The sequence below is a fragment of the Miniopterus natalensis genome, chromosome X (assembly GCF_054644295.1).
Source record: "Miniopterus natalensis isolate mMinNat1 chromosome X, mMinNat1.hap1, whole genome shotgun sequence".
NCBI lineage: Eukaryota > Metazoa > Chordata > Mammalia > Chiroptera > Miniopteridae > Miniopterus > Miniopterus natalensis.
Window position 1 is genome coordinate 24,711,479 of NC_142103.1, and position 26,521 is coordinate 24,737,999.

Genomic DNA, 26,521 nt, shown 5'->3' on the forward strand with positions numbered 1-26,521 from the left:
GAAGGAAAGGGGGATAAAAAAGGCCAACTCATTCCAAACCTGAGCCTTCTCAATTGACAGAAGATAACTTCATCTTTAAAAATAACCTGAGCCAGAAACTCCATTACTATTCCTTGGCATGCTCTTTTTTGACATTCTGTCTATTCACAGGTGTTCCCAGCTTTTCCACAAGATAAAAGCCAAAATCTTAGCACACTTTTGGAGGTCACATTCTGCCTTCTTTTTTTTAAATGCTTGCCTTAAAATACATAATTTGCTTTTGCTTCAGTCTGTCACATTATGTATCAATTACATATGTCCTTTCAACAGCAGAACATACCATCTGTTCCATAAATGAAAACCCATACCCTTATGCCAGAGTTTTATTCCTTCCCCAAACATTTATTTGCTGCTATATAGACATGAGCTATGTCCCAGAATGAGATGCATGTGATATACTGGATGCAATAGATCTACTCTACCTGAGGCTTGTAAGAGATAACCAGACCAGTCCTCAAGCCCGGTGAAACAGGTTGCCATCCCTCTTCTTTTCAGAACTTTCTGAAATTATCCAGCAGACTCACAGTCTTTCAGTCACCTTATCAGACATGCTACACAAACCATCCCACATTCTTTTCTTTCCCCTCTCTTCAGGTGCATAATATTGTTAATCTATAGCTTATATGTGTAAATTATTAGTTGGATCTTCTAAATGAAAACTTGTACTAAAAACCGAAATCTAGTGTTTATTTTGATAATACTTAGAACAGTGAATCAAAGTCAACCCTACTTTGCTGGAGGCCTCAATGTTGTATTCCACTTGCACTATTCCTCTCCTACACATCTTCCTCTTGCTCTTTCTTCATGTCGAACTTCTAGATCATTAGTGTGCTTCAAGGCTCAATCCTGAGCCCTCATTCAGCTCACCACTGCATAGTTCTACCTCCATGCTAAAAACACCAAATTTATTTCTCTAGACCTGATCTTTCAGCCACCATAAAGGTCTGAATTTCAACGCCTTCTAGAACACTTGCCCTTTCAGTTCTAAGAGTACCCCATGCTTTCTCTCCTCCAGGTATTTGAAAAAACTATTTTATCTTAACTAGAGCACTTCCTGTCCCTTACTGCAGCCGTTTCACCCAACAAGGGGTCCAAAAACCCACCCAAAGTCTATGTTGATATTGGTCCTATGCTCTCTCACAGCCCCCTGTGCTTCTGCTGTCATAGCACTCACCACCTTGTCTTATAATTGTGTTCTTAATTGTCTGTTTTCCCACACTAAGCTGAGAGCTCCACTAGGGTTGGGACTATGGTGTCTTTATAATTGTAACCTCTATATCTCTTCTGGCGCTTGGCACCTAATAGGTGTTCAGTAAATGTTTGATAAATGAGTGAACGTTGAGTTACCCACAATCACATCAAACTCAAATCTAAAATCAAGTCATCCCACCAAAACTGCTAGCCCCTTCCTAATTCCCCCATTTCTGTCCCTGATACCACCATTACTCAAGACATCTACTCAAAGACCATGTTTTAAATTCTTTCTCTCTATTGTCTATAACCACTATAATCATTCGCCAAATCTTATCAACTGTTTCTTCACAGTCTTTCTCCAGTTTGCCCTTTTCTCCAACAAATCCATTCATGATTCCATTTTTGAGCTCAATGACTTCCGTTCCCTGACTCTTCCTCTGTGCTTCAGAGCATCCTGTGCAAACCTCCATCAAGGCACTTACCATACTTAATTAGAATTTTCTATGTATGTATCTATCTCCCTTACTTACTAAGCTCAGAGCACCTCAAGGCAGAAACTGTGTTCCCAGCTCCTACGACAATGAATAAAATTAGCATTCATTAATTTTTTGTAAATGAATGAATGAAACCCTGGCCTAAACCCCTGGTGCTACTGTTTAACTAACATTAACTTATTTTATCAACCTTTATGACGTTGAATGCCATTATATTTCCCCTTTAAACTTCACTTCTTTTGGTTCAATAATTCTTGTTTCCTTAATATTTCCTCACCTATATTATATTTCTATGAAGTGTTCTTTTGCCTAATATTAACAGACAGGATTTTCACCCACCTAAGAACAACCTCTGAGTCAACATTTTGTAAATTGTTCTCAGACTAACAATTGTTAGGTCTTTTCAGATGCTGAGAAGACTTAGGACAAAAGAAGTAACAGAAAAACAGAAAGATAAGAGCACAGATAGTTGGAGTATCTACTTGCTAAACTTGCTCTCAAACCTAAGAAATAAAATAAATCATCTTTTAACACATGGCCCTGTTAATGCTACATGAGAACAGAACCAGAGAATCAATATAATTATGAGAGGAAAAAGAATAAAGGTTCAAATGAGTCTTAAGACACAGTTTGAGATGGAATAAAATGCATTTTTACCCCCATACACATACAAAACATGTACAGATTTATACACATTATAAGTAATGGGGAGGAAGTCTTGGACAATTAAGAGACCACAGAGAAGCCATATCTACAAGCAAGAATGATTTTACAATAGTGAGTTGAAGTTTGGTTTAGCTGAGACACCCTATGACAGATATTACCCCCACCCCCATACATACTTGTCCACACCATACCTTAGAGAATACAAATCTGGACTCAGATTCTTTGCTCTCATTATATTTAGCTACTGTGATTTAGTACCTAAGTTAGTGAAAGTGAGAAACAACTTTTTTATCCCTTCACCTGTGATAACCTGCCACAGTCCCCTGGAGATTTTTCTTATCATGAGAATATATGAACTTGCTCATTTATTAAGGCGATCCTTAGTATCAAGATAGGTTCTACTGAGGTCCTAACCCTCCCTAGGGTAGCCACAGAAAACCTGCGTTACACTCATGGTCCTCTCATATCCAACTTATCTACAGATAACCACAGAAAATTAACACAGACATTATCTCCTCCACCACATAGTGACACACATTTATAGATACACATAGACACAGAGTCATCCTCAGCCACTCATCCATGCAAAAACACACACCCTTGTATATAGTGACACATGCATATATATGGAAATATACCCTCTCTCAACTCAGTCTCATAAAGACATTTCTCTTTCTTTCATACTCACACTTGTTCAGAAACAGTCACATGCCCATTGGCAGGTATGTTGAGAGAGTATCTGTCTTGGCAGACAGAAGTGGGTGTTAAGTGGGTGAGTAGACAAATGCCTGTGAGAAGGCGGTGGCTGAGAGAGGAAGGGTGGGTGGATGACAGAGTGAGTAGGAAGAAGGACAAGCAATCAACTATGATAAGATTCCAGAATATCATATTTTCCAACCTTTTAATTCTCACTGTGGCTTCCCTTTGAACATTCTCCAAGTCTCACATCTTCCTTCTTTGCCTGGCACTTTTTAGCTCTCTCTGTCTCAGTCTCTCTTCGTGTGTGTGTGTGTGTGTGTGTGTGTGTGTGTGTGTGTGTGTGCATGGTTTACCTTCCCATAACAAAAAGCTAATCCTAATGCTAAGTAATATTTTATAACAACAAGATCCCTGATGTGTAAATGTAACTCCATTTAAGAATTATTGGTAGTAATGAATTTGTGGAAATGTAATGAGAAAAAGAAAATGTGCTTGTTTATTCCTTTCAGGAAATTCCTCTATTCCCTCTGGTTTTCATCAGCTATATTTTTGGCAGGCTGTGGGCTGGAAATGTGAAGACATCACTCTCAAAGAGAATTATAATAATCACATCTGATTTATACAGATGTCACCATAGGGTTAGGCAGTTGGAAAATCCAGCAATCAAAATGAATAGGCACTTAAAATTAAGGACATGTCATACTTTTGCTAAAACTCTGGTTTTAAACATTATCATTAGTTCATAGGATATTTTTTTAGACTTATAAAGAAATCGTAATGGCAAGACAGATTTATATCTTATAAGATGAGAACCAAAGCAAGCTTTAGATACTGGTATACTTCCTGCAAATCCATTACAAAGATTTAATTCATTTGTATTTCTTGAGCAAAGTCCATGGGTGCTAGACACTAAGGAGGATACTGAAGAAATAAAAGACCTTGTACCTCACCTCAAAGAATTTATGGTATGGTTGGCGTATGTTGGAGTGGCCTTGTGGGGTTTCAACTGAGCACTAAAGAATAGGTTGGATTCCTAAGCTGGCCAAGAGAAGAACATGAGTGAGAGTGAAAGTTAAGAGTTGGGAAAGAGAATTGTATGTTTAGCAGACAGTTAGGAGGCTACCCTGGGTAGATGAAGGTAGCATGTTTGAGAATGGTAGTGGGGAAAAGACAGAAGGGCAGTATAAGGACCAAGTTTACAGGACTCAGAATATCAAGTTGGAATCGATCACCAATAGAGAGCCACTGAAATTGATCTTTTTTTATAAAGCGAACATTTACTAATACAATAATATCAATCTTTTCTAAGGGGATAAATTCATGTGACAGTGAAAATTCTAAAATGTGAAGCGGTTTTATAGAGAGGCAGCACATATCATGAATTAATTTATATACTGTGAATAGTAAGTAAAAAGAGAGGTAATGAAGAAAATAACTACTTTGATAGGCCTTACTATTGTAATAACTGTCATGAACGCAAGTATTCTTTGAAATTGAAGAATTAATTAAACCATTGGTAGTCTTCTGAAGGACATGTCAGTAGACCAGACAACTAAATAAGGATAATAAACTATACTAAGTATCCCAAACTCTCTAATCCATTTTGAGTACATGCTAAGAAGACAGACTAGCTTCTGGTTATTCTGACCTTGCATCTATTACATAATGGTTTGTTTATTCTTTATTGAACAAATAAATATTAGAGATCCAAATACTGATCCTAATCAGGGATGTTTGTACAAAGGAGAGTTATAAACGCCAAGAATGAAGCTCCAGAAGGAAAAAGTACAAATAAATGTTGTATCAGTTACTGGCCAGAAAGTCAAACCCATATATATCTGTACATATATATATGCTACCATTCTTCCCCTTCTCCTGTAGGACTGCAGTGCTCCCCTCAGGGCGAGGAGAGTATGCTCAAGGCCATCTCCCCCATAGCTTCTGACAGCCAGCTTTCTCCTTTCTCTTTGGGGAAGCATCAAGTAGATTAAGGGGATAATCCTAAATGCTTTTCTAAATTAAAATTAACTCAAAAAAAGTGAGTACATGTGACACTGAAAGTCAGATTTTCTCTCTGCTTTATGTGGAGTACTAATATCCTTTTACACTTGGCACCAAAACAAAGTGCTCCCCCCCCCCACACACACACAAGCAGTACTTCCCTCTCCCTCCCCAAATTCAAGATGTTCCAGGCAATATAACAAACCACATGGCTGGGAATGATTCATATGTTTCCACTCTCTGTCCAAAAATGAGCAAAAAAAGTTTCCACTTAATTTATAATCAGATTTTTCTGCACATTTCCTTCAAAAATTAAAGGGGAACGATTCAAAATCTGGCCTTTCTTACTCTGAAAATTACTGATTAGTTACAGACTAAAGTATATTTTGGTAAAATATTTTTGTGTTCCATCCATCCCTGGAAACGAGGGCCATAGCTTCACGATGCCAAATGTCTAATCCATCATTCAATGTTTTCATGTTTTTGGATGTTTTCAAAAAGCTGGTGTCCTGTAGATACAGGCTTATTCCATCCAGTCTTTTGTTATCTCAATAGTACATATGGATACAGATTTTTCTGTTTGGAATATTTCTCAAGGCCTTATTATAGTTCTAACACCTGCAAATATTTGGCAGAGATTGTTCCATCCTCTTCATATCCCCCACTCTTCCTGCAAACCCCCCATCTTTTGCCATTATGGAGCTGTAAGTTTATACAATATGTCCTTTCCTTGATGCTGTTAATAGTCTATCTGTGACCCATAAGATATGTAATTGCTGGAGCATAATGTTTAGTTTAAAATCACATTTCATGGGGAAAAGTGGTCTAAAATAAAGTGGCAGCAGGTTGCACTACAAAGGATCCTGAACTCATGGTCTAGAAGCTGAGTTCCGGTTCCAATTTTGTGACTTTGACCAAATTGCTTAACCTATCATACTCTTAGTTTATACCACTTTGTAGTGTTGGCCTTCAACTAGGCCAAGATCAAGGCCTAACTTCTTATGACTCTAAGAATTGAAGTTAATAAGATTATTCTTCCCTACAGTCTTTTTTTATTGTTGACAGTATTACAGATGTTCCCGAATTCCCCCCCTCTTTGTCTCCCTCCTCCCAGCACCTGCCCCACCCCAGGCTTTCACCACACTATTGTCTCTGTCCATTGGTTTTGCATATATGTATATAAGTTCTTTGGTTAATCTCTTCCTGTCTCCACTGCCTTCCTCCCTCCTCCCTACCCCCGCCCCATATCTGATAGTCTGTTCCCTGCATCCATACCTCTGAACCTATTTTGTTCATCAGTATATTATGTCCATGAGATTCCACTTATAAGTGAGATCATTTGATATTTGCCTTTCTGTGACTGGCTTACTCCACTCAATATAATATCACCTTGCATGAAATAAACATAATCATTGAACTATGTACAAATTTATAAATATTAGATATAAATAACAATAAAAAAGGCACAAAGCATTGTAAATATGACTACTCTCAATATTGCTTGCACAAATTACAGGAGAGTACATGTATCCTTTTCTGAGTATTGCTGCCCTCACCAATGTCATAAATTTTACCTAAGTTACATTGACTTTTCCAGAGCACAGCAAGAGGAAACTCTCCACCCCTTTCTTGCCCTCCTTTTATCATATCTAGATCTTCCTTAGAGCTTGGCTTATATATTCAGGCTCTATTTAGCAGTGGTAATCTCACTCATTTACACATTTTATTTTTCTGGAAATTCTAAGTTGCTCCCTTTTAAAGAGAAGATAAACCACATATTCGGCAGGCAATGGGAATAAAACAATTTGCTGGATATGATATTTTAACATCAACATGAGGTAGTAGGGCTTTAAAAATAGGCACTTAGACTTGCACATAAATATTATATGGCCCAACAACTTCGGAAAACTGTCCACTGAACACAAATGAAAGACTAGGAATTTTCAAGGCAGGGACTGCAAACAAGTGTTTCAGTCAATAAACCACAAAAAATGAACATTGGCACAAAATCTGATATTGAATTAAATATTTATGGCCTTCGGTTTAAATGTTTAGTTCAGGTATTTGATCATTCCCCCTGACCTCAAGGTACACTGAAGTTCCTTTTTCATCTGTTTTTTATTGTTTACTTTAATTTTTTTGTTGTTGTTTTTTAAAGTAGGCTTAGAATTAGCCCTGTGTTAAGAGCTTAATGGCAATTTGTAGTGGCCAGTGCCAAACATTTTTTCTTTAGAGTACTGAGTGTGCAAACATACACTATTGTCCTCCACAAAAATCTCTCACCTACTAGTACACCTCCACCCACACCTACACAGAGACACACCCAGCCTTCCCATTGCTATACACAAATATGCAAATCAGCGCAAATGCTAATTGTAGCATACCTACACAGGTACTCACATACTTAAAAGAAGGGGTGGAAAGATCATGGCAAAGATATGCAGTGTGCAATATGTCACTGAAAGAGGAAAGAGGGTGCTGTTTTCCTAGATGGACTACTGGTGTGGTGGGCCATGGGCCAAATCCCCCAGAATTGGCCAGACACAGGCAGGCTTATGCAACATATGAAATAGATTCCAGTGAGAGCTTGCAGGTGAGTAGGTTATTCCTCATGAGAACAACTTGGAGTTAACTCACTTTTTAGATAAGAAAAGTGACCCATTTAATTAGGGAACTTGCTACCTATATAACTGTGTATAAAGAGACAAAGTTGTATAAGGGATATTTCCCAGATCCCTTACCTTGAGTTTCTCAAATCGATCATTCAGGGACGCAACCTGATGGTCTCGGTGGCGCCCCACCAGTTTGCATAAGGCACAGATCAATTGGTCATCAGAGACACAATACATGTTCACTTTCTCATTCTCATGGTCCAAGCAGGTGATCCCTCGAAGATGTGTGTCTGGCACTGGTTCCACCAGGCGGTGGCTGGTGAAAGGCTTCTTGTTGGGGTGTGTGGCCCTCAGGCAACGGTCACAGTAGGAAACCTCACACGTGATGCATGTTTTCACTGCATCTCTTGGTGGGTCCTGTTCACAGAACTGGCAAGCAATTCGCTCACTAGACATGGTGGTGCTGGGCCTATAAGTCCTCTCCCGGCGGCTCTCACTTGGAGAATTGGGCCCACTGACTGAAGCCTTCTGGAAGCGGTCAATAATGTTCTGCAAAGTCACATTCCTCTTGAGGCCATCCAGGCCCCGGTGGTTCAGCGAGATAACATACCTGCACGTAGGACACTGGAAAGCAGTAATGGGTTCAATGGATTCACCAGAGCTGCAGCTGGAGACCAAGATGCGATGGGCACAGCTGAAGCAAAGGCTATGAGCACAAGGGAGCAGAAGGGGGTCTTCAAACAACTCTAGGCAGATTGGGCATGTCAATTCAGACTCCAGTGTTTCCATCTTTAGTGAAAATAATCCTGCTGAGGCATTAAGAACCACAGAGGCTGGGATGTCACCTGCAAGGAATACAAAGCAAGAGTCATTAAGCATTTCCAAGGGAAAAGTGAATGTAGTATAATTATTCACTAACCAATGGAGACTTTACATGCTGGATTCCCCAGGGATGCTGGAGTAATAGAAAAGCAATTTGGGAATTAATTAGAAAGCCTTTCTCCCCCTTCAAACCTTGTTTTTGACAAATGCCTCCGTTTATTTTCCTTCACTAATAAATAGAACATAGTGGCCACCTCAGAATCCTGGTTTACTGATTAACATTACTATTCCAGCTCACAACATTGGCATGCATCATTCTCTCACATATCTTCCACTGACATTTCTTGTCCTCAACTATGACGAGCCTGAGGTCCCGCAAAATTCTCAATCTCCATTTTCCAATATTGTTCTCTATTTTACTTCAAGGTAAAATATAGGGGCTGCTCCTATTACACATATAGTGGAAGGAAAACAAGGCCGTATTCCAAACTAACTCACTAGTTCTTGAAATGATTCCATTCTGGGAGCCTGCATAAAAAGAAGAGAGAGCTTTAAAATATGTAGTTCTTGCTTACAGGATGGCAAGTTCTTAAGAGTATGAATCTGAATTGCTTCTTACTAACACGTATAGAAATTTCTGTTCCATCCCATTTCTAGTAAACTGAGGTACTAGAGACAAAAGATGATAGTTTTCATTTTCACTTTCTTCCCTCACCTCCAGAAAAGTCTTCATTTCATCAAACTAAATGAGCTATGATTTCAACTTTTCAACTTACTCAGCAATAGTTGCTGATCAATAATTAAGACATATTACCTTGTGGCGTCAGTTGGTTTTAACACCTGCTGAACTAGCACAAGTCTGCTATGAAGCTCACCTCCCCATGTGTCTTTTCATACTTCCTAAAACATAACAAGATGCAAATTAATATCTAGATATAAATTAGCGAAGTGCGGAGCCAGAAATTTTCAGATGTGGTAATCTTCATTTTAGTGTGCATCAGAATAAAAGAAGTCACCCAACTAAAAAAAAACTAACCTCTTGGTCAATCTATCTCTTCTCTCATAGACATTTCTGAGCTGAACATATAGATACTTGCTGCCACAGGTTTTCCATTAATTAAAATCAACACATGAATATTCTAAGCTAGCCTTAACTAAGGAGCAATGTAAAATATCTTACTGACTAAAAGTGTTAATCCTATTTATCCTTTTGCTTTTGAACAACTTTTATTCATCATCTCACTATCATTGGAGATACTCATCAGGGCTTGAGAATTTAATTCTGCCACTGATATTTGTTCAGATTTGGTCATCTATCAGAGATACCCAAATAGCCTTCTCACAGGATACTTAAATACTGAGTACAATTACACTTTCTGAAAAAGTACAATAGATTTATCCCTAAAAGCTGTTTCTAAATCAAACCTCTTAATTACTCTGAAAAAAACTAGCTATTTTGCAGAAATCTATAGGGAACTGAACTTTAAAAGCAAAGAATCTTTTTGTAAAACAGTCACTCTCAGTTTGCTAAGTTCAGATGTTTGTATAACCACTTTTTAAAAAATGAGACATGTAGTATTCTTATTTTACAGTTTAAAAGTGCTTGAAAATTGTTGGCTAGTATTCTGTACCTTATAACAACAATCAACATTTACCTACAGAGATAAAGTAAAATAATTAAAATATACATATATCATAAAATCTTAGAACTGGAAGAAACTTTGGAGATGATAGATTCCAACTTCCACTCAAGGCAGGAATATTGCCTTTGATAGCTTCCCTGCTCAATTCAACATGCCCATAAGTGAACTTGTTATTCTCCCCTCCCTGGAAATAACAAACAAATACCTGCTCCTCTTCCAGTTTTCTCTATCTGGTTAATATCACCATCCAAGCTTAGAAAACTAGGAGTTCTCTTGTTTACATGTTTATCACCTCAACCACTGGTAGCTTTCAGAACATTGTTTTATTTCATTTACATATCTGTGTCTCCAGCTAACTCTCTCTGTTCCTTGAGGGCATCAACTATTTCATAGTTTATTCAAATCATGGTGCTTCACACACACTAGGTATTTCAATAATTGTTAAATAAAGAATCCCTTAAAGTAGAAGAAGTTAGAAAGGGACTTAGCATTTATAGAGCACATCCTGTATTCTGAGTCCTGTATTAACCACTTTACACACATTATTTCATTAAATTCTATGAAGAAACCTGTGAGGAAGTACTACTGCTATATCTGTATTATAGTTAGGAATTTGAGGCTCAGCATTAAGTAAATCAACCAGGAACATACATACCCAGAGTACTGTGTCACAATGCCTGTGCTCTTTTCCCTACACCTCTATTTCAATCATCTCACCTCCTTCACTGAAGTTTATCTTGACTATTTACAAGAGGGTTTCTAAACAGCATATTTCCGCTTCTATTTTTGTCTCTGTGTCCCTCTGAATTTCTCTGAATCTGCCTCTCCATTCCGAGAATCTTCCAAAATTGTATCTCTTTCTTCTAGGCCTATCTCCATCTCACATTGCATTTCTATAACTGCCTCTTCCAGAACTGCATGTCTGCATTCCTCAATGTCTGTGTTGGAAGCTACCTGGGAGGGTCAAGTACGCCTCTCACCAAAATGACAATTGGTTAGGAGTATTGCTGAAAGACATGTCTATGTGTTGAAAACTATATAAAATAGAGTACCGTAAGTCTTCTAAGTCTTAGGATGATGTTGTATAAATTCTGTACTGAGGAAAAGCTCATTAATTTTTCCTAGAATCCTGAAATTGTTCCCAAGTAAGTGTGGACTTGAACCTATGAAATTAAGCTTGGGAAAGTATGGTATGGTTCAGGATTGCCTTAGATAAGGTCAAAATAGGATTTTTAACCAGGGATTCCTGAATCTTCTAGAACTGTTTGAAAAATGTTCTGTGTATGTCATATTATCCAGGGTCACACTTGTTTGCAAGTAGCAAAGCTAAGAATCAGACCCAGAATACAACTGAGAGTCCAGAAATAAACTCATATACTCATATATTTATGGTCAATTGACTTTTAACAAGAATATTAAGACAATTCAATGGGAGAAAGAATAATCTTTTCAACAAATAGTGCTGGGATAAATGGATATCTGCATGCAAAAGGATAAAGTTAGAGCCCTACCTTACACCATACATAAAAATCAACTCAAAATGGATCAATGATCTAAATATAATTGCAGAAAGTATAAAACTCTTGGAAGGAAACAGGTGTAATTCTTCATGAGCTTAGGTTAAGCAAGGGTTTCTTAACTGCTCAATCAACTAAAGGAAAAAACAGATAACTCGAACTTCAAAATTAAAAATTTCTGTGCTACAAATGACACCATCAAGAAAGTTAAAAATACAACTCACAGAATGAGAAAAATAAATATTTGCAGATTATATACGTGATACAGGTCTAGTATCTAGAAATATACATAACTCTTGCAACTTAACAATAAAAAGACAAAAAGTTCAAAAATGGGCAAGGATTTGAATAAATGTTCCTCAAAAGGAGATATATAAATGATCAATAGGCATATGCAAAGATACTCAACATCATTAGCCATTAGGGAAATACAAATCAAAACCACTTTGAGATACCATTTCATACCCACTAGGCTGGCTATAATATTACTTCACATTCACTAGGATAGCTATAATTTTTTAAATATAGCAAGTGTCAACCAGGATATGGAGAAACAAGAACCCTCATACATTGTTGGTGGGAATGTAAAATGATGCAGCTGCTTTGGCAAATAGTTCAGCAATTCCTCAAAAGGTTAAATGTAAAGTTACCATATGATCCAGAAAAATTCAAGACATACCCAAAAACTTGTACACAATGTTCATAGCAGCATTATTCATAATATCAAAATGATGGAAACAACCCAAATGTCCATCAAGTGATGAATGGGTAAACAAATGTGGTATATCCATATAATGAAATACTATTCAGCAAGAAAAAGGAATAAAGTACTGGTATGTCCTACAACATAGGTGAACTTTGAGAACATTATTCTAACTGAAAGAATCCAGTCACAAAGGGCTTCAAATTGTATGATTCCATTTATGATATCTAGAATAGACAAACCCATAAAAACAGAAAATAGATTAGTGGTTGCCAAAGGCTGGGAGGTTGGGGGAGTTGGGGAATACAGAGTTACTGTTAATTGGTATGGAGTTTCTTTTCTGCATGATGAAAATGTTCAGAAATTAGATAGTAGTGATGGTTGCAAAACTTTGTGCATATACTAAAAGCTAATGAATTGTATACTTTAAAATGGTGAATATTATAACTGAATTATATCTACCTCAATTTTAAAAAGTTTCAAACCCAGATCTGACCTCAGAGTGTGAAGTTAACCACTATACTATACTATACTATACTATACTATACTATACTATACTATACTATACTATACTACTATACTATACTATACTATACTATACTATACTATACTATACTATACTATACTATACTATACTATACTATAGTCAACCATGTAATTATGTAGTATTTCTAAACTATTGGATTGTTTATACCTTTCTATTATTTTTCTAGGTAAGCAATTCCTTGTCTAGGTTTTGCAATATCCTGGGATATTTTTAATGACTAATGGGTGTCACAAAATTCTCAGTTCCCAATTTTATTCATTTAAAAAATATAAAACTCTTAAAATTATTTTACTCCTATATCATAAAATACTTTTAGGAAGTATGGGGGTATGGTATGACAAAAATAAAACAGTGGCAGAGTGTTGCAACTTCTAAAAGTTTGTGAATCACTAATCAATGCAGAATTAGAGTATTTGCTAAGCATAAAGACAGGGTGTTAACCTGATAGGGTGCAATCCAATGACAGGTAATCATGAAGCATTTCCCAGAAAACACAATGGTCTGTCATAAAAATGCATTGATGAAATATCTGGGAGAGCAGACCAATTGTCATGATAAAAAACAAATGTCCACGTCCACATACACTTATTTGTTCCCTTCCATATCATTTAGTTGATTCCATGTCATCAAATGAGTATGTTCATGTATCTGCCCTTGCTCTATTATAAAATTGTTTATACATGGCTTATCTTCACCCTGAAGAAAACATTGATGAGAATAAACTATAAGAAGGTATAAGGCTGTGTGAGTAGGTAGAAAGAGAAAAGAGGAGTTTAAAAGCAGGTGATTAAGATAAAAATACATTCTACATCACAAAATGAAAAGACTGATGTCTGCATCACCCTTCAAACCCAGCATTCAGTTAACTCTAATCAGAGAGACAACTCATGATCTGCACTTGGCAGAATTTTATTATTTCAAACGTTATTTGAACATAATTAAATGCCCACTTATTTCAAAAGTTTATATTCCATCTAGTGTTCATCTTTTAGATCTGCAGAGCATGGCTCTGGGCTCTCACTACCTCCCTGAGCCATGGTCCCTCCTTCTTCAGAGAAAAGCCTGACCTCTGGGCTGTAGAATAAAGACTGAGCTGAGTTGTAGGATTTGTTTAAAAGACAAATTAATATAAAGTAAACATTCTTTAGGATATTAACATAATGTCCTATGAGCTCTTCCTTAAAATGCTAGAAACTGTCTCCTTGATTTGGGGAATAAGCAATTAAGTCCTGGCTTAGTCTGATGCTTCCTTAACTATAAAATATCATTCAAGTTGGATGAGAATCACCAGATGATCTCTTTAAGATGCTGCCCAGGTCTGGTATCCTATTATTACAGAGCTCTTGCTAACTGTTATCGCATAGGAATGACACCTTGGATTACTGAAAACTAGCCCTTCAAAACACAACTCTTATTTATTAGTGTGACTAGAAAGGCTGACAAGCAATGGGCATCATCATAAGAGGAACTGGAAATAAACAAAATGCATTAATTTTCCTTGGCTAAGCCAAGGTGATGAGGGCAGTGGCTGGCTTTGCCTGCTGTACCTCAAGAAAGATATAATGGGTGTTTCAGAGGACAACTAAAAGGGAGGGGAGTCACATAGGAGTATAAATGAGTGAGAACACAGTTTGAAACTGAAAAAGAAGACAAGAAAATCCTAGAATACTAGTAATAGGAAAAAAACTCTTAAAGTTCAAAAAAGATCATTTGGGAACATAAAAGGAAACCAATGCATAGAATTCTCACCCTAAAAGGATAAATAGTGAAAATAGAACACCCCCCCCCCCAAAAAAAAGAGGCTAGGTGGTCAATAAGTATAATTAACAGTAACAGTCATCTTACATTTGTGTGTTATTTTATACTTTTCAAGTGGTTCCAAAGCCACTATCTCATTTGATCCTCATAATAAAGCCTGGTTGTAGTCCTGACTCTAAACTGAATTAGCTGAATGATTCTAGGTAAGACCTTTAAACTATTTGGGCCATAGCCTCCTCATCTGTCAAATGACAACTACCTGCCCTACTCATCTCACAAGCTCTTGTGAGGATATGATGAGGATAAAAGAATTAATTTGCTTTACAAATATAGATATTCTCATCATACATTCACAGATGATAGATACAAAGTAAGTTATTAAAGAAAGCAGTAATTTTTATTATTTGGAAAAACAATTTTTATTGCCATTTATAATAAATATAAATGCCCTACCATTTGTTTTATTTTATTTCATTTTTACTGAATTTATTGGGGTGACATTAGTTAATAAAATTATATAGGACTCAGGTGTACAATTCTACAATATATAATCTATATATTATATTATGTGTTCATCACCCTAAGTCAAGTCTCCTTTGAAAATTCATCCCAAATATATGGTTGACATAATAGAGGACAATCACACTCCCCCACAAGTATTCTGGAGGACCATGTATCTGATTGTGGTATTCATTATACTCATATGTCTCCCCTGTTAGACTGGAGTTCCCCAAGGGAGGAAATGCCTTTCTTCTTTTCTCTTAAGCTTTCATCATGCACAGAGAGAGCTCAGGACTGGAGGTTGATTACCAAATGACAGTGTGCCAGAGTCACTTACTGTCTAATAGGTTATTAAAGCCTACTTAATATTTTATAGTATGTGGATTTAATATTTATAATAATTAGCTCCTAAATCCAACCATTTGTTATTTTATACAATATAGTCATCAAAGACATTAAAATTAATATCACAATAGTAGAACTAAAAGTCCTAAATCTGCTGCAACTGCAAGAGATATAATCTAAGTAACTAAGAAACAGATTTGCCAAGGTAACACATGATAATTGTCAGGAATCTTAAGTACAATTCATAGCACTTTTACCTTAACGCAGATTGCACTGGCAATTGCAAGGTTAGGAAACAAACAGAGAACAAACTTAATTTAACCACTGCTACCAGTATAGCTTTCCATTTATTCTAAGACTGTTTTTTCAATCTCTGTTACCCAATGAAATATCTGTAAATGTTTAAATGTTCAGTGGCACACCTGAATGGACAGGCACCTCTACTTCCACAGAATAAAATTGGCGATATAGGTATATAGGGCATGCTGTTGAATGTTAGGCTGAGAGGACCCCAAGTTCAGGACAGAAACAAGGGATGGAGAACAGAAGCCTATTTGAAATGAAGCTTCTACTCCCCTAGGAACAACATGGATCCTAGCAACACTGAACAAAGGGCTATAGACAAAGCAATCAAGGATTCTAGACCATAAACCATTTTCTATCTCTGGGCTGTATACATTCAGATACTTCACTGTCCTGTATTAGCATTATCTACCATGCCCATACATTATGCTCCTAACTCAGCAAATTGTAAATACTGGTATTTTCTGTTGCATGAGAATTTAGATTATATAATGAGTTTGTTATCAGACCATTTGCTCTCTGTAAGAGGAAAGCCAGAGCCTGGGGACACTGTTCTGTTCATCAACTAGAGGAGTCTGACCTACAGGAAAGAGGCTGAGACAAAGCCCAAGGTCAGGCAGTCAGAGCTCTGCAGGGAGACAAGAACCCAAGTAGGACAAGCCTTACTAAGGATACTTTGCTAACCCACTTAGGTTGAACCAACACCCTAGTGTGCATGGAGAACGGAGTAGTGGGATTTTGGCACATTACTCAAAATCCTTTCACCACCCATACTTTAAACATAAGGTAGTTTTACCAGCCTATAGGATTTCTAAGGAAAATGGAGAAGCTGGGAGATTGACTTTTGAAAAATGATGTCGGCCTATGGCCATCAAGAAGGGGAAGATGGAAAAAGACAAACAGTAGAAATAGCCAGACCTCCAGTGCCCATGGAAGATTCTTAGCAGACTTTTACTTCATGAAAAATGAAAAGAGAAGCATATGTTGATCCTTGGGGAAGGGGGAAAATAAAAAGAGGACTAGCAGCCTGCACAGGGGAATAATTGGATATACATTTCTTGTCTCAGAGGGAAGGGGGTGGGAAGAGGTGGAGGAGGGTATAGGTGGGATTAATGGTGATGAACGTAGACTTGACTTGGGGTGGTGAACACACAATACAGTGTACAGATGATGTGTTGTATAATTGTGCACCTGAAACCTATATAATTTTGTTAACTAGTGTTGCTTGAATAAATTCAATAAAAATGAAATAAATTTCTTGTCTCAACACCACCTATCTGGTCTTCTCAGACTTGTTAGCATTATTCAATACAATGGTTGAGAAACACTTTTCTATTCTTTTCTCTACTCTGCTCAGTGATGAACTAGATGTTTTGAGAGACCAGAAATATAGATCTTAATGCAATATTTCACTCACCAAAAAGTGAAAAACTGAACTCTCCTGATCCATCATATATCCAGTATCAATGTATTACATGTCATATTTTGATGATGCAAGGCTCTAAGTCAAGATATCCAGGTTAAGGAATTATTTTGCAAACATACTACCTCATGTTCCCCTTTGCACAGAAGAAAAACACTTAATGTTAAATGGAAATGCAGCACCCACTGGTCTCCACTAGCATCCAAATCCCATGGCTTGATGGCTTCGGAGTTACCAAAATCCATAAAGACTGAGCAACAGACACACATGAGGCCAAGCAGGTACCTTTGAGAACAGCCATCTGAGACACATTCTGTGTCTCAGACTTGTCTTTACCTTCTTTTTAGGGCTCTGTGTCCCAGTTGGTAAAGAGAGAACCTGAGTGCCAAGGGATACAGTGAAAAGAAGACATTCTCACCGCTTCACCAAGCCAATGAGGTTTGGTGAGTGGTAAAGACATACTCCTCCTGCAGTTTCCTTCTTGGCTGTCATGGTGTCAGCATATTTTATGGGAAGAGGGATGAGGAAATGGATAGGCTCACTACCCAGAGCAATTTTTGGATGCAATTATGAGACTCCACTGGCACAGTTTTAGGATCTGCAAGTTGGAGCAGGTTGCCCTGCACTTAAAGAGGAGGGATTAACTAAACCAACTTCATCTAAATTAATTTGCACTGTTCAAATGATACATTTGCAAAGCAATCAAGTCACTCTGATTTGAGGCAGTACTTCTGGGGGGGGGAGGGGGCATGCAAGGCACAACATGCTAGATGAGAAGTCTACTAGTCAAGAAAGTAAACCAGAGAAACAATTGCCCCTTCATGTCCCTAGCCTCTACCCTACCCCTCACAGCCCCTCCCTGTCCTAATCCTGCAGCTGCAAGTAAGGAAGCAGGCCTCAAACAAGCAGGAGGCCAAAATACTAGGCCAAGGCTCGGGCCTCAGTCCAGTCAGTGGAGGCCTCTGCACATTGTAGGCACTTAATAAATATCATTGACTCACCTCTGCTAGATACTAATCATACTTATATTGCCATGCCTAAAATTATTTATGCCACTTTTCAGTAGAAATTAACTGCCCCCATAAAGGCTAAAAATGGGTGAGGTTTTCAAATGAGCCTGAATCAGATTGTTAGGTTGGAGTACATTAGATATGATTTAAGCCTCGACTTAAAATGATCACCATTACTCTGTATGTCTAGTTTTATTTATGTTTCATTCAGTTGTTTGTGCATTAGGGGAGAAAAACAGACTTAGGACCTAAGTACAGTGATAGATTTGGCTCAGGGGGCTAATAATTGCAAGTTAAGGTTTCCAGAAACTAGGGTTCCTACTTACACCCAATCTATTATACCAATAAAAAGGTAAATGAAGCACTTTCTTTGAAAAGCATAATGCTGAGGGTTTATAGAGCCCTTCCATCTTCAAAAGACCAAGAGAAGGCTCACACTACTCAGTACACAATATTATGTGCCTTTCACACAAGTGCATCAACTATGAAAGAAAGGTCAGAGGAATGTCCTAAGGCCATAAAGACAATGCAACATATGATTTGGGATGAATTCTCTAATCATCTCAGCTCCTAGACCTGTATTTCAACCACATAAATCAAGTTGTGAGGAACAATCAGAAAAAAATATCTAATTCACATTATATATCTCTATGAAGTTAATTGATTTGGCAGGAATATATAAAAATAGTAGACTGTTTCCCTCTCAGGGCATGGTGAGTGGAGAGGGTTGGGGGTAGAGTGGGAAGTAGGGGAGGGACTCTCTCTTCAGCATTTCCCTTCTATTGGAACATGGCCCAATAACTGGTTAGAGTACTGGGAGGGAAAAGAATGATATTAAGGGCAGCTCTTATGGGCCAACCTGAGAATCAGAGGAATCAACCCTCAGACAGCATTTGTCTATCTACAGTCTGTAATATATTCTTTCGTAAGGGCTCCTCATCAGAGACACACCATCACTGAACACATGCCCTACACTCAGAAATCCTGAAAATGACAAACTGGTTGAGAAGCAAGAGGCTGCATGGCTGGAAAGCTGGGGGTACACAGGCCGATGGAGGGATGGGTGGGTTCTGGTGGGAGATTTGGGTGGACAGGTAGGTGTGTGATAACGTAGAAGGAAAGTGAGTGCGAAGTCGGGTTGGGAAGTGTGGAAGAGACACAGTGAAGAACACAACCACCGCAGGATTCCAATTTCCTGCTCCAAGAGAAGCCTCTAAGAAATAAGGTGCTGTACACAAAGTGCTAAGTAGCCTAAACCTTATCATCACCAAAGATGTTTCTGTAAATCTACTCTGCAGTTATTTACTTAATTCTTTCGAGCCAAGAACAGAAAAACACTACCTCTCTGAGACTCAGTCGCAGGCAGTCCAGTGGACATAAGTAAGTTTCCCCTCTCCCCCACTGAGCTGGTCTCAGAGGTAGGCCAGAAATAAGGAACCGCCCAGACAGAGACTCAAAGATCACTCCCCTGGCAGAAAAGGGATTAAGTTTTGCCTGCCCTCCCTGTGGGCAGGGTGTCCGCAGCATCTCTGGCTGCCACAGCAGTCACCCCCCAGCAGACTGCCGGTCGAGGGGCGCCGCCCGGGGCCAAGGCTGCCGGCCGCTGAAGCGTGGGAAGCCACTCACGGGCAGGAGCCGCTCTGCTGGCCACTGGGCCCGGCCGGGTTGTGTGGGAGGCCTCGGGCCGCCCCCGCCCGCGCCCGGGAGTGCAAACTCTGTCCCATGAGGGCAGCAGTGACAAGCCCCTGGGCCCCCAATGGCGCAACGGGGTGGCAGGGCTGGGCCAGGACCCCAGCCGCCGCCTCGAGCCTCGCGGGCCCCATCACCCTGCCCCGCCGAACCCGGGAGCCCGCGCCGGGCCCCGGCGACACCTGAGAGGCGGCCAGAGCTGGGATCCAGCCCTGCGCGTGCGGGGGAGCTCGGCCCACAGGGACCGTGGCGAAGGGGCGCGTTTTACCCAGAGTGTTCCCAGGTGCCAGCCATCTCCTGAGCGCTCCCTAGAGCGCAGGGTGCTCGCCTGCTTCCGCCGCGAGCTGGCTCCGGCTCCTGCGCGAGATCCCGGGCCGCCGCCGCTACCGCCGCCCCTCTAGGCCGCCGCCCGCCTTCGCCTTCGCCTTCGCCTTCGCCTTCGCCTTCGCCTTCGCCTTCGCCTTCGCCTTCGCCTTCGCCTTCGCCGCTGCAGCCGCGCAGCAGCCGGGATCCGCCCGCCTGCGCGCCCTGCCAGGGACAGCAAGGCAGCCGCGACGCTCCCGCGCCTGGGTCCCCAGAGCCAAACTTAAGAGTTTTCACCCCCTCAATCCAGGAGCAGCACCATGACACCAAAGCAGCACCACACTGTCATTTCCGCCGCCGCAGATGGGAAAAAAGGCAATCCCTTTGAAAAGGGGGGTGGGGTGGGGACAAACAGGGCTGGGGCTGAGGCCCCGAGGGAGCACAGGGAAGGGCCCCAGTAGCACGGACACTCAGCCACCTTCCCGGCCTCACCTTCCGCCGCCTCTGCGGCTCCCAGCTCCCCCAGCTCCTCCTCTGGAGGCGCGTTTACTTGTTTTCTCCCTGGGCAGTAGTGACCCAAGAAACCTGAGCAAGCAAAGGCAGCGGGTGGGTGGGGTTCGGATTACTACTGTACCTACCAGCTGATTCCAGCAGCCTTTTCTCCAACGCCCAGTCATCTTGAAGGAAGACACACCGAGAGGGGCCGAGCGGGCGTGTGTGTGCGCGCGCGTGCGAGTGAGGGGGGGGGAGGGGGACTGGGGGAAGAATATGTGTGAAATGCAGAAAGCAGGTTATGGCCAAACTCTTCTCCCACCCACCAATCCCCAGGTCCCGCAAACCCCCAGGTTAGAACAAGGAAAAGGCCCTTGCAACCGTCAGTAAGATGAGAGCCCAGGTCCACCTCACAGGTCCTTCGATGAAGCTGCTCTATGCAAAGTTAACTATAGAGTAAAACAAAAATAGTGGAGGAGACAGAAAAGGGCAGACAATTGAAGGAAACCCAACCCCTCTTTCTTTTTACAAAGGGAGAATGGCTGTGTTTTATTGGCCTTGGTCAAAAGCTGTGGGGATGGATTAAAGCCATCAAAATTTAAAAAACAAAGTAGGGTTTCTAGTGCACATTCAAATCCTTGATGGGCAAAACAAGTGTGCCCTTACTAAGAGGAAAATAGAACAGGTGCCAGCTATCCAGATATCCAATGCCCCTAATAAACTAATTGGTTCATCGGGAAACCCCCAACCTTCAGTAATCTGAAGTCAGTCTCTTGGCTGACCTGTCATTGGCTCAGAGATCACTGCCCCACTCACAGAAGGCCCCGAGGAGATTCTTTTCCAAACTTGAGGGAAAAGGAGAGATGAAGGGGAAAGAATGTAGAAGGTGGGAGGAAACATCCCCCCCTCACATAAGCTTCCCATTACTGTGCATGTGAACAAGTCCAGAAAAGTAAAGGTACCTCTGGGTGTATCCCATCAGGCAACCAGTAGTAATTAGGCAACACCCCTGTTAAACAATATGCTAGAGAGCACTGAGATGGAAAGTAAGGCAAAAATCACAACCAGGCTATCCTGATGAAAGTCTGGCCCTAAGAGAAATAAAAGTTAATGAGTCAGACCAAAAACACAGTCAAGGAAAACAAAAATAGGTAAATGGGTCTACATCAAACTTGAAAACTGAGCAACAAAAGAATAGACTAAAAAGTCAAGAATGGAGAGAAAATATTTGTAAACCTTATATCTGATAAGGGGTTAATATCCAGAATATATAAAGAACTCCTACAACCCAATAACAAAACAATAAATAACCCAATTTAAAAATAGGCAAAGGAGTTGAATAGACATTTATCCATAGAAGATATAGATAGCCAAGAAGCATGTGAAATGATGTTCAATATCACTGATCATCAGGGAAATGCAAATCAAAACCACAATGAGATATCAGCTCACACCTGTCAGAGTAGTGATTGTTAAGAAATGAAACAAAACAGAAACAAAATGTTTTGGTGATGATGTGGAAAAATTGGAACACTTGTACACTGTTGATGGGAATGTAAAATGATGCAGCCACTATGGAAAAAAGTCAGGAGTCTGGAGTTTCCTCAAAAAAATTAAAAATAGAACTAACATAGGATTCAGTAATCTCAATTCTGGAAATATATTTGAAAGAATTGAAAGCAGACTCTTAAAGAGATATTTGCACCCCCATGTCCATTGCAACATTATTCACAATAGCCAAGAGTTGGAAGCAACTTAAATGTCCACTGACAAATGAGTGGATAAAGAAAATGTGGCCTCAGCCTTAAAAAAGTCGGTCCTGCCATATGCTATGACATGGATGAAGCTTGAGGATAATATACTAAGTGAAATAAGCCAGTCACAGAAGAATAAACACTGCATGATCTCACTTATAGGACATATTTAAAGTAGTCTAACTCATAAAAAACAGAATGTAGAATGGTGTTTGCCAGGAGCTAGGGGGAGGGGAGGCAGGGACTTGTTTTCTGTGGGTGTAGAGTTTCAGTTATGCAGGATTGAGTTGGGGGGTGGGCAGTCCTGGAGAATCTGTTGCACAACAATGTGCATGTGGTCGACAATATTGCACTGTACACTTTAAATTGTTGGGAAGGTGAGTTTTATGTTATGTGATTTTTGCAAAAATAAAATTTTTTTAAATGTTAATGAGGCAGAAGTAAGTTGATCCTAGCTAACAGAAAAGTGGATAAATAAGAATTATACATATTATATATACATATTATAAATATGCATTATATATACATGTACATGTCAGATACTGTTAAGTGAAAAAAGTAAGCTGTGTGTGCTTTGCTACTACTTTGTAAAAAAAAAAGGGAGAATGGTATATGTCCATTTATGCTTCTATATACATAGACTCTTCAGTAAAGATACCCAAGAAATTGATTACACTGGCTGCCTGGGGTTCAAGCATAGAAAAGAAAAGTATTTAACATTGTACATGTCCTTTCTTATTGTTAGAATTTTTTATAATGTCTGTGTATTACCTTTTCAAAAACAATTTTGAAAGAAGGAAGAACATAGAAACAAGGTAGAATAGATGTTACCAGGGACTGAAAGGAGGACAGAATGGGGACTTAATTGTTTAACGGATACAGAATTTCTATTTGGAATGATTTAAAAGTTCTGGAAATAAAGGGAATGGTCACACAACATTGTGAATGTACTTAATGCCACTGAACTGTACACTCAAAAATGGCTAAAATGGTAAATTTTAGGGTAGATCTCATCCCTATCCATGGTTTAGCTTTCCATGGTTTCAGTTACCCAAGGTTAATCACAGTCTAAAAATATTAAATGGAAAATTCCACCTCACTTCATCTCATGACTTAAGAATTGTATCTTCTCACATCATCACAAGAAAAAGGTTAAGTACAATACATTAAGGCATTTTGAGAGAGAGGCCACATTCACATAACTTTTATTACAGTATATTGTTATAATTGTTCTATTTTATTACTGGTTTTTGTTGTTAATCTCTTACTCTGCTTAATTTAAAAATTAAGCTTTATCATAGGTAGGTGTGTATAGGAAAAAAACACAGTATATATAGGATTCAGTACCGTCTGCAGTTTCAGGCATATATGGAACATATCTTCTATAGATAAGGGGAGGCTACTGTATGTACAGTTTCTACAATAAAACAAATTTTAAGGAAATAGAATGAGGAGGTTTACAAAACTGGTAGAGATTTTTGTTTTTGTGTAAGATGTTAGATATATGTATATGCCGGTAAATGCTTAGAAAAGAACCTGGGGGAGCAGGCACACTGTAAATAGTTTGAGCCTGGAATTTTGGTGGGTGTTGAGGGGGATCTTTCAGGTTTGATCCTATACATTTTATAATTGTTTGAATATTCTACAGTGAGACTTTCTTTTGTAGAAAAAGTTATGTCTCAAAAACCCCCACAAAGTTGAGTCAATTGATCCCTGAGAATTCTTTAAGCTCATTTGATATGAGCTGGAGAATTTTCTAAACTATAAAGAAGTGACCACTTTCATCACAGACACACCCAAACCAAGGTAGCTAGCTCTTGGCAGAACTGGCACTTAGAGATTTTCTTTTAATGGCGTTTATTGTCCTTTAAAAACTACCTATTTTTGTTTGTTTGTTTTCAGTTTTTTAGCAGTGTCCCCTCCACCTGAGTTGCCAGTGCTGTCTTCTCTATCTACACTCACTCCCTAGGTGACCTCCTCCAGTCCCACGATTTTAAGTACAATTCCTATTTTATCTTTTTAAACAAGTCCCTGGCTTACCAGAGCACTACAGCATGCTGTACACCACCTTCCTTCCCCAGGCAGCAACCCATATTCTGGACCTTTCCTTTCCCTCCTCAAAACTTAACTGCTTCTGGGTCCTTTTCACAAAGGACTTTACTGATTAAGGATTAGTTAATTTGAGCTTAATGTTAATAGCTTTGTTTTTCTCTATATTAGTAGATAATGTTTTAATTTTACAGAGGCCTTCAATATATTAACTGGTAGGAATGAATAATTGTGTGGGTGGGGATGGGGGGTGGCAAGATTTTTATAATCACATCACATAAGCAGCTGCTTTGAACTCATCCTCACTTTCAGTGGTTTTATGCAAATTATTGCTGTAAATGTATGAAAGTAAATGTTTTGTATCTGGCAGGAGATGCAAAATGGGCCTGGAGTCCATGATGAAATTATTTGTTTGTAATTATTTAATGGTTACCTTTGTATATAACATGTTTTGATCCTATTAACAAAATAAATCTGGCCCATGAAAAAAAGACGTTTGACAGCTTCAGTTTGAGGTGTTTAATTGAATTAATCTGAGGCAGGCTCACCACAGCATAGTCCTAGGGTATGAAAGGGATAGCTCATGAGCTCTTTTTTTTTTTTTTTTTTTTTTTTTCCAGCTAAGAAGAGGGGAGGGAGAGGGGGGACGGCTCCAGATACTTTCTACAGAGGGAAGCACAGAGCCCAGTCTGTTTCAGAGGGGAAAAATCACAGAAGGGATATTTTATTGCACAAGAGAATTGTTCAGTCTGCAGAAGGGAATCTTCATACTGCTCTTAAAAGAAGCAGTTAGTTGTCTGAAATGCAGAGGTTGACCTGAAGTCTTTTCTAACCAGGGGGCTCTTAGCAAGATGGTGAGAAGTACTTTTGGCGTGGGCTCATCAATAAGACATTGCTCTAAACAGGCTATGTGGGCTACTTAAGAGACAGTGGTTCAAAATAAATATGCTCCCAGTATGGAGAAATGGTATACCCAGGTACTTTTTATTCTCCTTTGATTATGTTTTGGTATTGCTTTTACTTATTTTATAATTTATCTGAATTGCTCTGTTTGTTACAATAAACACGTATGTTGGATATCTATATTACATTGGTAAATATTTTCTTGGAGTTTTGACTAGTCTTCAGATCCAAGCCTAACCTACCTGTTGGCCATGCCTTCCTAACCAGCACATCAGGTCACTTAGAGTCTGGCTGCTGAGGCACCACATCCTCCTGGTTTTTCTCCCAAATCACTACCTGTTATTCAGACTCTTGTTTCCTGCTACTACTTTTCTAACTCCCAAGGTTGGGGTGCCCCAGGCTCCATCTTTGTCTGTCTTCTCTATCTACACTCACTCCCTAGGTGACCTCCTCCAGTTCCATGGTTTTAAGTACAATTCCTATTTTATCTTTCCAGTTCAGACCTCCTCTGCACTCCCCATGCTGAGTCCAGACTTGCATATTTACCTGAATGTTTAATATCTCCAACTGGGTGTTTTGCAGACAGCGCTAAGATCATGTGACCAAAGAGAGCTCTTGGTTTCTACTCCTCCCAATTTCATTAACTGGCACCATCCACTGCTTATACCGGACACTGGGATGTCATCCTTGACACCTTCCTCTCCCCAAAGTGCTACATTTAGTCCATTATCGAGTCTTATTTTGGTCTCTCCACTTCTACTTTTTCTCCCTTGCAACCAATACTGCTGCCAGAGTGATTTTTTTCAATATGGAAATGATCATTTTACTCCCTTCTCTCAGTGCCATTAAAGTAAAATTCAAATAATTACTTAAACTGTTCTATAAGACGTAACAATATCTGGCCCCTGCTTGCCTCTTCAATCTCATCCTGTTTCATTCTTGCTGTACTTGATCACTTGTTCCTTGCTCACTGCAATCCAAACATACTGGACTTCTGATACCACTTGAACCAGAAATTCTTGGCCACCCCAGAAACTTTGCATGTTCTCTTCTC

At 39.4% G+C, this 26,521-nt stretch overlaps 1 protein-coding gene across 3 annotated transcripts in view; it reads right to left on the minus strand.

The window, feature by feature from the left end:
- MID2 (midline 2) overlaps positions 1–20,962 on the minus strand; it is an 88,398-nt gene extending 67,436 nt beyond the window's left edge. For all 3 annotated transcript variants that reach the window (XM_016198502.2, XM_016198494.2, XM_016198475.2), the window contains exons 1-2: positions 20,908–20,962; positions 7,835–8,550 (exon numbers count right to left, since the gene is read on the minus strand). In XM_016198502.2, the coding sequence (XP_016053988.2) occupies positions 7,835–8,494 (660 nt within the window). In that variant the 5' untranslated portion in view covers positions 8,495–8,550; positions 20,908–20,962. The remainder of the gene's footprint in view (positions 1–7,834; positions 8,551–20,907) is intronic.
- Between the last annotated feature and the right edge of the window lie 5,559 nt (positions 20,963–26,521).